Source organism: Pongo pygmaeus, chromosome 17, assembly GCF_028885625.2.
Source record: "Pongo pygmaeus isolate AG05252 chromosome 17, NHGRI_mPonPyg2-v2.0_pri, whole genome shotgun sequence".
Lineage (NCBI taxonomy): Eukaryota > Metazoa > Chordata > Mammalia > Primates > Hominidae > Pongo > Pongo pygmaeus.
Window position 1 is genome coordinate 40,746,580 of NC_072390.2, and position 15,439 is coordinate 40,762,018.

Consider the following 15,439-nt stretch of genomic DNA (forward strand, 5'->3'; position numbering starts at 1 on the left):
AGGATCATGGTCCATTCATCCCTCAATTTCTGGCAGCCTTGGACTTCAACTTCTTGTCTCTCTCTCCTCGTGAGATTCCCTAATGCTCTGTTGGCTTTTCTGCCTCTTAGCAGCTGCTGTCTCTGTGGCTTCTTAGTGTCTTTTTCCACATCAAGAGTCAGCATGTGCCCAGAGGAAAAACAACATGGAGAAAATTGGGGTTACTTCAGTGAGGTTCTCTTCTCTCAGGGCTGTCGTCCTTCAAGACGTGGCTCCCTCGGCAGCTCTCTGATGCCTTCAAATAAACTTAAAATTGTTCTGGCTTTATTAGTTTCTTGTCCTCAAAACAATTGTCTGATATGAGTAATGGTCTGTAACAGAAGCAGGAGTCCTTTTTAATTCTTCATACTTTTTTTGTGTTACAAATATCTACTAGAGTTAGTGTTTTGCAATTTACTTTCTTTTACGGTATATTTTGATGAACAGAAATTCTTAATTTTAAAGTTGTTGAATTTGGCAGTTTTATGATTAATACTTATGCCTTATTTTAGAGATCCTTCTGGAGATCACAAAGATAGTCTCCTATATTGTCTTCTAAAAGTTTTGAAGTTTCATATTAAATTTTTTTTGTTTTGTTTTGTTTTGTTTTTTCTTTTTTTTGAGAAATGGTCTCTGTCACCTAGGCTGGAGTGCATTGAGTGGCACTGTCATGCCTCACTGCAACCTCAAATTCCTGGACTCAAACAAGCCTCCAGAGTAGCTAAGACAACAGGTACACGCCACGCCACAACAATCGGCTAGTTTTTAAATTTTTTGTAGAGATGAGGGTCTCACTTTGTTGTCCAGGCTGGTCTCAAACTGGTGGCCTCAAGTGATCCTCCTGCCACATCCTCCCAAAGTGCTGGGATTACAGGTGTGAGCCATCATGCCCAGCCTATTTGAATATCTTTTTGTCTTCAGGAGTTAAAATTTGGTTTTTGCTTTTTCCTATGGTTTGGAGGTTTAGAGATCCTAATTCATTTTTCCCTATATAGGAAACCACTTGTTCTAGCAGCATTATTGAATAATTTGTCCTTCGTCAGTGATCTGTAATGTCTCCTATGTCATATATATATGGGTCTTCTCTTTTTTTAATCTTTCTTTTTTTTAAATGCCTCTAATCAATAGTTAATCTTTTTTATCTCTATTTCATTTTATTGGTTAATTTTAAAATTACCAATAGCATACAGTTTAATTTACTATAATTTCAAAAGAAGTTTTATATTTGGTAATGCATATTTTCTACCTACTTCTCCTTCTTATTTCCTTTTCTTCCTTCACTTTCATACTCCCTCCACTTTCATACCCCCTCCACTTTCATACCCCCTCCACTTTCATACCCCCTCCACTTTCATACCCCCTCCACTTTCATACCCCCTCCACTTTCATACCCCCTCCACTTTCATACCCCCTCCACTTTCATACCCCCTCCACTTTCATACCCCCTCCACTTTCATACTCCCTCCACTTTCATACTCCTTGGCTCTACTTGGGCTTTTGCTGTTCCCTATACATTTAACAATCAACTTGTTAAATTCTACCAGTAATCTGTTAGAATTTGAATTGGCATGGCCTGAGTCCATAGGCCCACTGTCTTCCAGCTGATTTATTATAATTTGTATCCTTCTATATGAACATGATTTATATCTCCATTATATGTACCTTTTTAAATATCTTTCAATAAAGTAGTATAATTTTATTTATACAGATTCTGCATGATTTGTTGCATTTATCTGTTAGATTTATTCCTAGATATCTTATCTTTCTTGTTGTTATTATAAGTAATATTTTTGGTAACTGCCTTTTCTTTTACTGGCATAGAGAAATTCAGGACTTAAGAAAAATCATATACCAACAGCCTTGTTATTATTTCTAATAATTTCTAGATGATTTTAGATTATTTATATAGACAATGTCAAGATAGGTTGACTGTTTTGTTTTTTTGCTTTGAAGATGTTATTCCATTGTTTTTGGGTGTTCATATAAAATATATGTTCACATTTAAAGATAAACATGCAAGGAAGTATCCTTGAGTCAAGCTACAGGGAAACAGTAATACATTTGGAATTCCTGTGACTTCAAACATAGGATGATTAAATAGTAAATGTTAAAAAATAGTATAAAGTATTTAAAAATAAAATACGGAATCTCAAGAATGAGGAAGAAACAATTTATTTTTAAAAATGACTGCAAATACTTGAAAAAGAACCAAATAGGACTTTTAGAAGTAAAAAATATAGTCAATAAATGTAAAACTTTGTTGGACAGGTAAATCAGATTAAACCTGGGGGTCTAAACTGAGTTTGCTTTCTTCCAGAGAGGATTTGTGACTGTTTCTAGTAGACCCAGGGATTACTGTTGACTTGGAACCACTTTAGTCTTGTTCCAGGTAACTTGACTTACCCAGGAGTCTCAGATACAGTTTTCCCACTGTAATCAAGATCTAGTGCTAGCCACAGTCATTTGCCCTTGAGGCAATTCTTCCTTTAGGCTATGCTTATTGCTTATTTTTACTGACACCTTTTTTTTTGACAGGTCCTGTGAACCAAACAATGGAATGAAAATGTCTTATGCTGTGTAATTGCTCCTCAGTAAATCTAATCCACTTACTGCCTGAAGGAAAAATGTCACTATAAGTATTTTCTTTGAGAAATTTCTGGCTTATTACTTTCGCCCATTTATCTGTTGACTACTTATTGCTTTCCAGACTTATGTACATATGCTGGACAGTAGTAATTCTTTGATGTATATATTGTAAGTATTTTTCTCCTAGTTTTTTGTTTAACTTGGAAATTTGTTTTTAGTGTTTCATATATGGAAATTTTAAATTACAGTATAAAGTTTAGCAGTCTCTTCCTTTATGGCTTTTGAATTCTAATGTATCCTTTCGTATTATGAGCCCAGAATGATGTGCTTCTGTATCTTCTTCTAAGATACCTGTATGCACTTACCTCAAATATAGATATTTACCTTTATATCTTCAATAATTCTTGATTTTATTTTTGTAAATGTATGAGGCAGAGATTAAATTTTCCTCAAATGAATTGTCTCAGCAATAGTTAGTAAAGAGTTCATCATCTTTAACTTTCTTATTTGCAATGCCACCTTTATCTTATAGTAAATTCCCATTTATAAAAGGGCAAATTTCATTTTAGTGATATATTTTTGTTTTATTTTATTTTATTTTTTTTGAGATACAGTTTCACTCTGTTGCCCAGGCTAGAGTGCAGTGGCGAGATCTCGGCTCACCACAACCTCCACCTGCCGGATTCAAACGATTCTCGTGCCTCAGCCTCCTGAGTAGCTGTGAACTACAGGCACGTGCCACCACTCCCAGCTTATTTTTGTATTTTTAGTAGAGACGAGGTTTCACCATGTTGGCCAGGCCAGTGTCAAACTCCTGACCTCAGGTGATCCACCTGCCTCGGCCTCCCAAATATTTGTTTTATTTTGATATTACTATTTTGGTGTTTTCGATTGTTATAACATCTTTATTTTTCTAGCCCATAGTTAAAGTAAGTCCTTTTTCTATATTCCTTTTTATCGAAGGTATCTTAATTTTACTCGTTATTTTTCTCTCGTGCATGAATTTTAGAATCAGCACGGCAGTTCCATGAAGTTTGTATAGAATTGTGTGATTAGGTTAATTTGAGTGGTGGGGGCAGAGAATTGGGTTAAAGAATTTTCTTTTTATGATATAGAAGATTCCCATCTGAAACCATGGTTATATTTGTTAGAATTTGGTAAGGTTGTAGGTAACAGAAAAACTGAAAAGCCATTGCATAAGCAATTTATCTCTCATATTCAGAAAAACTGAATTGCAAGGATCACAGTCCGTGGTGTTAGGGATCCGTGCTCCATGTTTGCCTCCTTTCTGTTCTTCAGACACACTAGTAGTCATGGTCCCGCTGTACAATTTTATTTATTTATTATTTTCTTTAACGTTTTTAATGTTTAGTTTTGGGGGGTACATAGGTGTTTATTTGTGGGTTACGTGAGATTTTGATAAAACCCACTGTACAGTTTTCAATGTGGTATGCACTGAAAGCTGTCCCTCAGTCTTCTTATGACATGGTCTTTCATATTTCAAATCTACCTCCTTAGAGAGGTAAATTTTGCTTGGCCAACCAATATAAAGTAGCTTCCACAGTGATATCTGCTGTCTTGAGGTACTATCTAAAATTATTTTGTTCATTTATTTGTTTACCCTTGCTTCCATGTATTTCCCACTTCTTCTTAATTGTCTATGAAAGCTTACAATGATTGTTTACCATTGTATGTATACCGAGTGTTTAGAACACTGCCTGTTTCATAATAGGCATTCAAATATTTGTTGAAATGGTGAGTTTTGAAAAAGGAGTATTTATAATCTCAGCTATTTCTTAGATATTTTTGTACAAAGATGCACTTTTCATTTTTGTACAGTACTTTCTAGTAATTCACAGTCACACATGGCTTTATGCATATCTTTTCATAGTGATGTCTTTTTAAATTTAATTTTGCTTCCCTGGATACTTACATCACTTCAGTTATTTATTTATTTATTTATTTATTTTAAGACGGAGTCTCACTCTGTCTCCCAGGCTGGAGTGCAGTGGCACAATCTCGGCTCACTGCAAGCTCTGCCTCCTGGGTTCACGCCATTCTCCTGCCTCAGCCTCCTGAGTAGCTGGGACTACAGGCACCCGCCACCACACCCGGCTAATTTTTTTGTATTTTTTTAGTAGTGACGCAGTTTCACCGTGTTAGCCAGGATGGTCTCGATCTCCTGACCTCGTGATCCAGCTGCCTTGGCCTCCCAAAGTGCTGGAATTACAGGCAGGAGCCACCGTGCCCAGCCCTACTTCAGTTACTTTTTAAATGAAACTGATAATAGACCCTCGATGTTGGCTCTTTTGTTAAATAAGAAGAAATAGTAGCGAATAGTATTAGCTCTTGTCTTGACCAAACTGTATGACATTTAATAATATAGAATGATATTTTTATAGTTTTTTAAAACTATTTGGTTAACTTACACTTTTTCGGGGGATTCATTTGTGACTTTTTCTGCTAAGAAGATTGTGTTTTCTATTCTGCTTGTCAGTATAGCTGGGGTGAATATGGGAAGCTGTATTGTGCTTAAACACCAGAGGGTGCCAGAGATTCAAGTTCTTTCCATCATACTTCAGAATCAGAAGTGGCAAACAGGATAGTACCTCTGCATGTTTGCATAACCCTATTTCAACTGAAGATGTGATGATAATAAGGAATTAATATCAATATTTTTATGTGATAATTTATTGAAAGTCCTTATATTTTAGAGATACATAATAAAATATGGATAATATCTATATACTATATCTGGTAGTGAAGGTGTTTTAACAACTAGGGGTTTTAGTGTGATTTTTATTACCTTAAAAAGACACTCTTGGAAAATAATATAGGACCAGATTATGTGCTATTTGCATAGATGGTATTACTCTACCAATTTTAATGTCCATTTTTTCCATACTGCAGGAATTAGATTCTCTAGTGTATATTAACTTATGTTTAACTTTCATCATATATAATTCATTGTTTCATGTATTACGAGTCTATTTGTCCTTGTGTATGCTCACGCCTGTAATCCCAGCACTTTGGGAGGCTGAGGTGGGAAGATCACCTGAGGTCAGGAGTTCGAGACCAGCCTGACCAACGTGGCGAAAGTCCATCTCTACTAAAAATACAAAAATGAGCCAGGTGTGGTGGTGCGCCTGTAGTCTCAGCTACTTGGGAGGCTGAGGCAGGGAGAATTGCTTGAACCTGGGAGGCAGAGGTTGCAGTGAGCCAAGATGGAGCCATTGCACTCAAGCCAAAAACAAAAAACCCCCCAAAATTAGCTGGGCATGGTGGCTCATGCCTGTAATCCTAGCTACTCGGGAGGCTGAGGCGGGAGAATAACCTGAACTCTGGAAGTGAAGGCTGCAGAAAGGTGAGATTGCACCACTGCACTCCAGCCTGGGTGTCTTAATAAAAAAGAGAGAGAGAAAAAAGAAATGAGGTTGTTGAACATTCCAAGTGAATTATATGAGTATATGAGTGAAGACTTGGAAATTATTTTGTGAAGTCTTTCAAAGTTTTTAGTCGTATTTTGTCGTAGTAAAGTTAATGTTCAGGAAAATTTATCTGTGTACTTTAGTGCAGAATAAACTGAGAAGGAGGACGTTAGAGGTAGGTACACCATGAAGTGAAGGTTGAAGTTATATAGGCGGGAGATAGGGCATATCTTATTTATTTGTCACGAGCATTCTCAAGAATGATCAAAGCCAAGAGACAATTATAATGCTGTGGTGTGAAAAATCTAAAAATTTCTTGTTAAGAAATTAAATTAGGCCAGGCACAGTGGCTCACGCCTGTAATCCGAGCACTTTGGGAGGCCGAGGTGGGCGGATCATCTGAGGTCTGGAGTTCGAGATCAGCCTGGCCAACATGGTGAAACCCCGTCTCTACTAAAAACACAAAATTAGCTGGGTATGGTGGTGCATGCCTGTAGTCCCAGCTACTTGGGAGGCTGGGACAGGGGAATCGCTGGAACCTGGGAGGCGGAGTTTGCAGTGAGCCGAGACTGCGCCATTTCACTTCAGCCTGGCAGCCTGGGCAACAGAGTGAGACTCCGTGTCAAAAAAAAAAAAATAAGAGAAAAAAAAACAAAATTAATAATTGAATTTAGAACATGAATATAGGAAAGAGCTAGTACATACTTTAGGAAGCAATTGATAACTAAATGTTTGCTAGTATACTATAGATCAGCAGTCTCAGAGTTATCCAGGGAATTTGTTAAAATTTTGGTTTCTGGAGCTGATCTAATCTAGAATAAAATCTCTGGAGATTGGGTATGGCAGGAACTTGTATTTTAAAAATCCTTATCATATTTCTGATGTTCATTATAAATTTAGGAACTGTAAGTATATATAGACCAGCATTTGACAGACATTTTCATGAAAATGAATGAAGTGAGTCTGTCACTTTAGGGAAAAAAACCTGACAGTATTTTTTTTTTTTTTTTTTTTTTTTTTTTTGCCAATGATAAAGTTTGAGCTATCAAGCAAAAATGAAAATTTTGCAAAACTTGTATCTATTACCATGAGTTTGACAGCTTTCCAATAGTTATATTTTCTGATTTGATTGGTGGAGATACATGTAATTTTGGATTATGTGTTAGAATCTAAATTTGGAAGAACTGTATAACTCAGTGAACTAGTATTTTCCATATTACCAATGGATGATGTTGCAAAACCATGTCTGAAGTAACAGATCCCATTCAAAATGCAAGAGGACCCGTGGATTTTAAAAAGATTTGTAAATATAGAAGGCAGTACCACTCTTGTTCTATTTTTAAATTTTGATGTTAATTTTCGTTAAAGTATGTTATTTATGGTAATATATATTTGCTATTTTTCAATGAATAATACCAATTTTTAGTTTCTGATGCAGTTTTAGTTTCTAATACGGTTTTCACACAAAATTACATGAGAGGGTCATTTTCACTCCCATTTTACAGATAGGGGGATCAATGAATAGAGGTGGGAAGAAACTTGTCCATGGTCATCCATTAATATTTATTTTTTATTTTTTATTTTTGAGATGAAGTCTCACTCTGTCACCCAAGCTGGAGTGCAGTGGCACAATCTCAGTTCACTGCAAACTCTGCCTCCCGGGTTCAAGTGATTCTCCTGCCTCAGCCTCCCGAGTAGCTGGGATTAGAGGCATGCAACCACACCCAGCTCATTTTTGTGTTTTTAGTAGAGATGGGGTTTCACCATATTGGCCAGGTTGGTGCTGAACCCCTGACCTCAGGAGACACGCCCACCTCGGGCTCCAAAAGTGTTGGGATTACAGGTGTGAGCCACTGCACCCAGCCATCCTATTAATAATGGTCAGAACAGGGACTGAAACCTTGACCTCTTTAGAATCAGTACTCTTAATTTTTGTAACTCAGTATTTTTCTTAGTGTGGTCCTTAGATCATTTGTATCATGATCATTTAAGTGTGCCTGTTAGAAAACTCCAAATCCCTGGTCTCCATCATAGGCCTACCAAATGAGAATCATGGGTACTGTGTGGATGTGTGTTTGACATTGAGACCTGCATTTTAAATGTACTTCCTAGGTGTTTCCTAAAAACACTATTGCTTGAGAAGTACTGCAGTATGCTACGCTACATTTGAGTTAATAAGAAGAGAGGGAAATTCCTGTGAGAAAAACAACTTTAAAGCATAGAAGAAGGAATAAGCAGGATATTGTGTGAATTTACTGACTCACTGTGATAGAGAGGCTCTGCTTGAGAGAGGTGAAAAAAGAATATTGAAGGCAAACTTATTACGGATTTAGTAATCTAAGGAAATAACTAGATCTTAAAAGTGTTTATATTTTTAAAACTCATTTATATGACTAGGTAATGTGAACATTGTACACAAAATTTATAAGGTACAAAAAGGTATGCAATGGGAAAAGTAAGGGTTCCCCTGACTTCTTTATCCCCCTATTACCCAGGTTCCCAGCCTAGAGCCAACCAGTTACCACTTTTTTTCAGTTTCTTGTGTATTGTTCTAAGTATAGTATTTTTTTTTTCTTGGGTACAGTATACTTTATTGACGGTACATGACAAGATGGAGCTCCCTAGATATAGTATTCAACACAGATGGTAATATATAATACATACATAATGTTTTGCTTTTTTTTTTTTTTTTTTTACCACTTAATAGTAATCTCGGAGATTGTCTCATCAGTACATATTCACTGTGATTTTGATATTTTTAACAAAGTTCCATAATGATGGACATTTAGGTTGTTTCCATTGTTTCATACTAGGAAAAAAGCTGCAGTGATATGTAATGAAGATGATTAATATGATCAATAAAATTAGTTGGAATTTAAGGCAAATACATTGATTAGAAAAGAAGACAGAGTAAGAACTACCATAACAGAGACAAACATGTGCTCTCAGGAGTTCTGCATTGTAGCAGTTGGACAAATGATTTAAAAGTGTAAAACTAGCATTTCTAAAGTAGGCATTCAAAGTGGATCTGGGACATAGATAAGGCTTTGAAAGCTTTGAAAATAAGAAAAAAGCAAAGGGGCTGGGCGCGGTGGCTCACACCTATAATCCCAGCATTTTGGGAGGCCGAGGCAGGCAGATCACCTGAGGTTAGGAGTTTGAGACCAGCCTGGCCAACGTGGCAAAATCCTGTCTCTACTAAAAAAATAACAAAAATTAGCCAGGTGTGGTGGTGCTACTCAGGAGGCTGAGGCATGAGAATCGCTTGAACCCAGGTGGCGGAGGTTGCAGTGAGCCGAGATCGTGCCACTGCACTCCAGCCTGGGCGACAGAACGAGACTCAGTCTCAAAAAAAAAACAAAAAACAAGCAAAGGAAGTTGAAGACTAGAACAGGAAGGGAATAGTCTAAGCAAAGTCCAGAATCAGGAGGAGCTATTCTATAGTGAGTAATGGAAGGAAGGGGGAAGAGTGCTAACTGCGATCGTTACCTGGAAGACCTTGGATGTCAAGTTGAGTTCAGGGTAATGTGAAAGATTTTTGAACAGGAAAATAACGTGACTGACTTTACTTTAGAAGAAGTAGTCTGCTGTTGTTAGAGAAGTTAAGGGGATAGAAGAAGACATTGTAAGAAGGCAGGCATGAGCAGGCATTCTCAAAAGCTAAGAATTAAATCAGTTTCAGAAGCTAGAATGCAAAGCATTTATGATAAATTAGTGATATTTTTGTAATATTTGCCTAGTTCCCTGTAACACTCCATAGAATCTTGAGTTGGAAGGCTTTTTCTATGGAGGCACTATTAAGTTTGTTTTTCTGAGTATCTTTTAAAACAAAACAGATTGTCTTTCACAGCACCTTCTTCGAAAGACACCGCATCAGACCAGAAGACCTGAAGACTTGGTTTGGTGATTCTTTCTTTCTTCTTGAAAATTAAAACCAAACCAGAATCACAAATATCTCTAAACATGAAAGCCTTTGCTAGTGTCCTGACCTCTTATCTAGCCTTACTGATATGCTGCTAGAACATTGTTTTCCTTCAGTCTGCCTCCTTGACTGAAGGAAGTTTTAAATAGCTTGGGTGCTGTTTTTTGTGGCACCTTTTCCTCTTCCCTCAGTAGGGGTCCTCCTCTATGCCTGCCACCATCTGTAACCATGGTAACTAGAGGGAGTTGTGTTCAGCTTGGGGCTAGATAGAAGGAAGGATGGCAGGCAAGAACAAATCTTATTGAGTAGTTAGTTTCCTGCTTATTTGCAGGGAAAGGCTGCAAGATTCTAAAAGACATGGGACTGTCTCCTCATTGACTGAATTCTCTTCAGTGCTAATACTATGCTAGGTATTGGTAGTAAGTAGGCCTGGCACTGGTCTCACCAGCCCGTGTGTGAGATGTCAACAAGGGCTGTACAGGGACCTTGCTAGAGAAGCAAGGTGCAGTTTCCAGGGGCCTGTGTACCTGGTGCACATCTTAGTTGACAGGCACTCAGTGTTGTATGTATATGTGTAAAGTTCATGTGGAGTTACCTCCACATTAAAACTCCACTTTTACTTTAAAGCAAGGATGAGGTTATATCTCTACACCTCAATTTTTCTATCTTTAGTTTTCTTTATCTGAGTGTTTACTTATGTTACTTTCAATATCACCAATTATTTTGATTGGGCAATCCATATATATAGTACAACATTCAAAAGATAGAAAAGGGTATAATTGGTATAAAGTAAGCCTTCTTCCTATCCCTGGTTTTGTATTTCCCTCTCCAGATAATTTCTTATGTATCTTTCCAAAAATATATTATGCCTGTGTAAGCATATTTATTTTCAAGGTGCAGTCTCTTTGTTCCATGTCAGTCCAAAGACAGCTGCATCATTTTTTTAAGTGGTTGAGAGGGACCTTAGAAAGCACCTAATCTGAGTTATGTGTTTTTTGGAGGAGGAAACTGAGTCCCAGAGATGTTAAATAACTGGTTAGGATTCTGTTTTACAGTGATCTGACTTTTCATTTATGTTCACGTGTTCTTTTGAAAATAAATTTTACATAGTCCCATTAAAATTTTTTTACTCAGATTTTGGTCCATCTTTAGGCTTATGATTCCTTCCATTCTTAATGCTTTCGATGCTTAAATGTTTAGATGTTTAAATCTGGACACATTGATTTATTTATATAGGTGGCAGAGTGATTCTTAAAATCGTTCTTAGCATCCCATATCTCTGAGGATACCTTTGTGACATTTCTTTGCTCTGCATATTTCATTTGGTGGTTTGAGAAATTAAGTTTTTACTGTTTTCTTTCCCCATTACAGAGATATGCCTTTTAATGTTGAGCTTTTGGTATACTGTTCATGTAAGACCATTGTTACTTCTCTTCATTTTTTCAATTGCTGTGTTTAGCAGTTTACTTTCCTTGAGGTTTTTTTTTTAAACACAGGGTCTCACTCTGTCACCCAGGCTGCAGTGCAGTGGTCTGATCACAGCTCACTGCAGCCTCTACCTCCCAGGCTCAAGTGATCCTCCCACCTCTGCCTCTCAAGTAGCTGGAACCACAGGCATATACAGCCATGCCTGGCTAATTTTTTTTGTTTTCTGTAGAGGTGGTATCTCCCTATGTTGCCCAGGCTGATCTCGAGCTCCTCACTTCAAGCAATCTTCCCACCTCGGCCTCCCAGAGTACTGGAATTACAGATGGTAGCCACTGCTCCTGGCCTACTTTCTTTTATTTTGCTTGCATCTCTTATATATGTTTGAGTATGAGTTCTTTTCCCCATCCTCCCTAGTGTGTTGTTTTTTAAAAGTTGAACACCAGAGGCCTTCATTTTTTGAGCATTTACACTTATACTTTATTTCCTTTTTCTGTGCACAAATGCATTACCACAGAGAAATTTGTAATTTAAATCCTATTGACAAAAGACCATATTATATACCATCTGGCCCATGCAATAAAGAGAAGCAACATCTTTTTATATAATCACATTATTGTAACTTATGTTATACATTGTCATATAAGTTGTAACACTGGTAAGATGCTTCTTATTACATGTAGTGATAAGGATGCTATGAGGGAATTTTAGTATTTCTTTCCTCTCCCTCTTCTCTACCCTTAAATATATATACTCATCTTAGTGCTGTGGCCAGGTAACAATTCCATTAGATAAAAACAACTGTTTAATTTTGCTGATACAAAGCAAGGAGCCTGAACATCTTTTGTATTTTTTATGCACATGTATGTATGTGTGTATGTATATGTACATGAATGTGTTTTATATTTTATATATAGGCCATTTTCAGATAATTGCTGAGGATGTGGTTTAACGAATTCAGTTGGTATAGATGGAGCACACCAAAAGTCTGAAACAGAAAAACAAAACTAGTTTTATACCATTTGGTTTTAGAATGGCTAGTCTAGTAAGCTTCCTCCCAAGGGTCTTTATATGGATGTGGACCTTTCAGGACCAGGGAATTTCTACTGCCCTTAAGTGGAATGAATGGTAGAGTACACTGGGGACAGCTGATGGACTTTTAACCATCTTGGATGAAAAGAAAGATGTCTATTTTCATTTCTTTGTCTTTCATTGCAGAGGATTTATGGATGACTTGGTGTAACTCCAAATGCCTCTTGGTGTTTCTCATTTGCCAGACTGAGAGAGGGAAAGTTGGGACCTAGAAGACAAAGTTACTTCTGATTCATCCTTCTGTTAAATATACATTGGTGGTTAGAGACACTAATTACTTTCAAAAGCTTACAGGGAAAGGTAGCCATTCTTTACTTCTCTTGATTGGATGAATTAAGTAAAATAATGCCATTAGTTACAAGGAGAGACCTCTGATTCTTTTGCTCTCTGAAACTCTCTCTGTCTCTCTCTGTCTCTGTCTCTGTCTCTCTCTGTCTCTCTCACACACACACACACACACACACACACAACCTAAAATGTATAATTTTTTTTTTTTTCTATTAGAGATGAAGATGACATCAATGATGTGACTTCTATGGCAGGGGTCAACCTTAATGAAGAAAATGCCTGCATCTTAGCAACAAACTCTGAATTGGTTGGCACACTCATTCAGTCATGTAAAGATGAACCATTTCTTTTTATTGGAGCTCTACAAAAGAGAATTTTAGACATTGGTAAGTGTAGAGTTATGATTATTGTCCTGATAGAAATGTCTGTTTGAGGGAAAATATTATCAAAAGAGACAACCTGGGTTGGTTGTCCTGGAACTCTGAGGCTTAAATAAGATTCTAGAAATAATCAAGATTTCATGGGCATTACAGAAAGAAGAAGTTTATTTTAAAAATTATTAATATAACATGGTTTTGGGTTTGGTTAATATTTTACTCATATTTCTTAATGGAGGAATAGTTGAATATATTTTTGCATGAATATATAATATACTTTTTTTTTCCATCCTGTTCCTTCCATAGTTGGACTTTTGGCATATATATGTACAAATGCACACTTATGTTACATGTTTGTGTTTATGAAATACAGGGACATCCAGAGAAAGTAACTCCCTTTCCCTTTTCTTAACCTTGAAATTTAAACCCATTCTTAATTTAAAAAACTAGATTAGAGTCTTAGGGTCCTCTCTAGGTCCAGGAGTAGTTGTTAGATGGCTGCAGTGTGAAAGAAAATGTAAGAAAACACGGCCAGACACGGTGTCTCATGCCTGTAATCCTAGCACTTTCGAAGGCCGAGGTGGGCCGATCACATGAGTTCAGGAGTTTGAAACTAGCCTGGGCAACATGGTGAAACCCTGTCTGTACTAAAAATACAGAAAATTAGCCAGGTGTGGTGGGGGTATGCCTGTAGTCTTAGCTACTCGGGAGACTGAGGCATGAGAATCGCTTGAACCCAGGGGGCTTCTTCACCTATGTCAAATTTTTGGGGCCAGTACTAATGAGCTTCAAATATACTTAAGTAAGACCTTTATATTTTATAACGAAGGCTTGATACAAAAACGTGAACGTTTCTGATTTTTATAGACCTATGGTATATTTAAGGATTACAAAGTTCATTATTATCACAATTTTTAGGTCTACTTCACAGGTACTCAGTAAATAAATGTTTTAGCTGCTGTATGCTATATAAATGACCAGGGTTTTCTTCTTTTTTTTTTTTTTTTTCCCCCTCAAGATGGAGTCTCACTCTGTCACCCAGGCTGGAGTGCAGTGGTGCCATCTTGGCTCACTGCAGCCTCTGCCTCCCAGGTTCAATTGATTCTCCTGCCTCAGCCTCCTGAGTAACTGGGATTACAGGCACCCACCACCACGCCCAGCTAATTTTGGAATTTTTAGTAGAGACAGGGTTTTACCATGTTAGCCAGGCTGATCTTGAGCTCCTCACCTCAGGTGATCCACCCGCCTCCCAAAGTGCTGGGATTACAGGCGTGAGCCATCGTGCCTGGCCTACATTTCTAATTTAAATCGAAAATACATTATTATGAAAAACTAGAGCTTTCAAGTCCAGAAGAGCTGGTTGTAAAATGTGTTTGTTTTCTGTTTGCTTGTGTTTCCCTCCCTCCCTGTCTTCCTTCATTCCTTCACTTCTTCCATTTTCTTCTTTGCATATGTATTTTGTATTATACAGAAACCAGTTCCTTAATTTGGGAGCAAGTCTCAGCACTGAACCTTCCTGTGATGGCTTGGGAAGTCTATTGGTAGCTTAACTCCTTATTGCCATATAATTATCCAGTGCTTTGGTAAAATATAAGTAGATACTTAGTTTTATTGGTCACCCTCCCTTCCGATTTTTTTTTTTTTTTTTTTTGAGACTGAGTTTTGTTCTTGTCGCCCAGGCTGCAGTGCAGTGGCGCGATCTCGGCTCACTATAACCTCCGCCTCCCGGGTTCAAGCGATTCTCCTGCCTCGACCTCCCGAGTAGCTGGCATTACAGGCACCCACTACCATGCCCAGCTAATTTTTTGTATTTTTAGTAGAGATGGGGTTTCACCATGTTGGCCAGGCTGGTCTTGAACTCCTGACGTCAAGTCATCCACCCGCCTTGGCCTCCCGAAATGCTGGAGTTACAGTCGTGAGCCACTGTGCCCAGCCTCCTTCCAAATTCTATTTCCAGTGTGGTTTAAACCTTGATTATATGATAGAAAACTTTTTGGCATTAAAAGCATTTTTGATCACTTAGGACAGGGATAAGCAACTTTTTCCTTCAAAGGGCAGATAATATTTGCCACTTTTGTAGGTTATATGGTTTCTGTCACAATTGCTCAATTCGGCTGTCATAGTACAAAGCAGCCATAGACAATATGTAAACAAATGGGCACGGTTATTGTCTTAGTCATCTTGGATTGCTGTAACAAAATACCATAAATTGGATGGCTTAAACAACAAATGTTTATTTCTCATAGTTCCAGAGGTTGGCCATTTGAGATTAGGTTGCCAGCACGGTCAGATTCTTGGTGAAG

At 37.5% G+C, this 15,439-nt stretch overlaps 1 protein-coding gene across 3 annotated transcripts in view; it reads left to right on the plus strand.

The window, feature by feature from the left end:
- TAF4B (TATA-box binding protein associated factor 4b) overlaps positions 1-15,439 on the plus strand; it is a 168,329-nt gene that overhangs the window by 74,250 nt on the left and 78,640 nt on the right. For 2 of the 3 annotated variants that reach the window (XR_010124160.1, XM_054460650.2), the window contains exons 10-11: positions 2,554-2,595; positions 12,976-13,145. Coding sequence is in view for 2 of the 3 variants with exons in the window: in XM_054460650.2 (XP_054316625.1) it covers positions 2,554-2,595; positions 12,976-13,145 (212 nt within the window). In the remaining variant the exon portion in view is untranslated. The remainder of the gene's footprint in view (positions 1-2,553; positions 2,596-12,975; positions 13,146-15,439) is intronic. The other variant, XM_054460651.2, reaches the window with a different exon arrangement.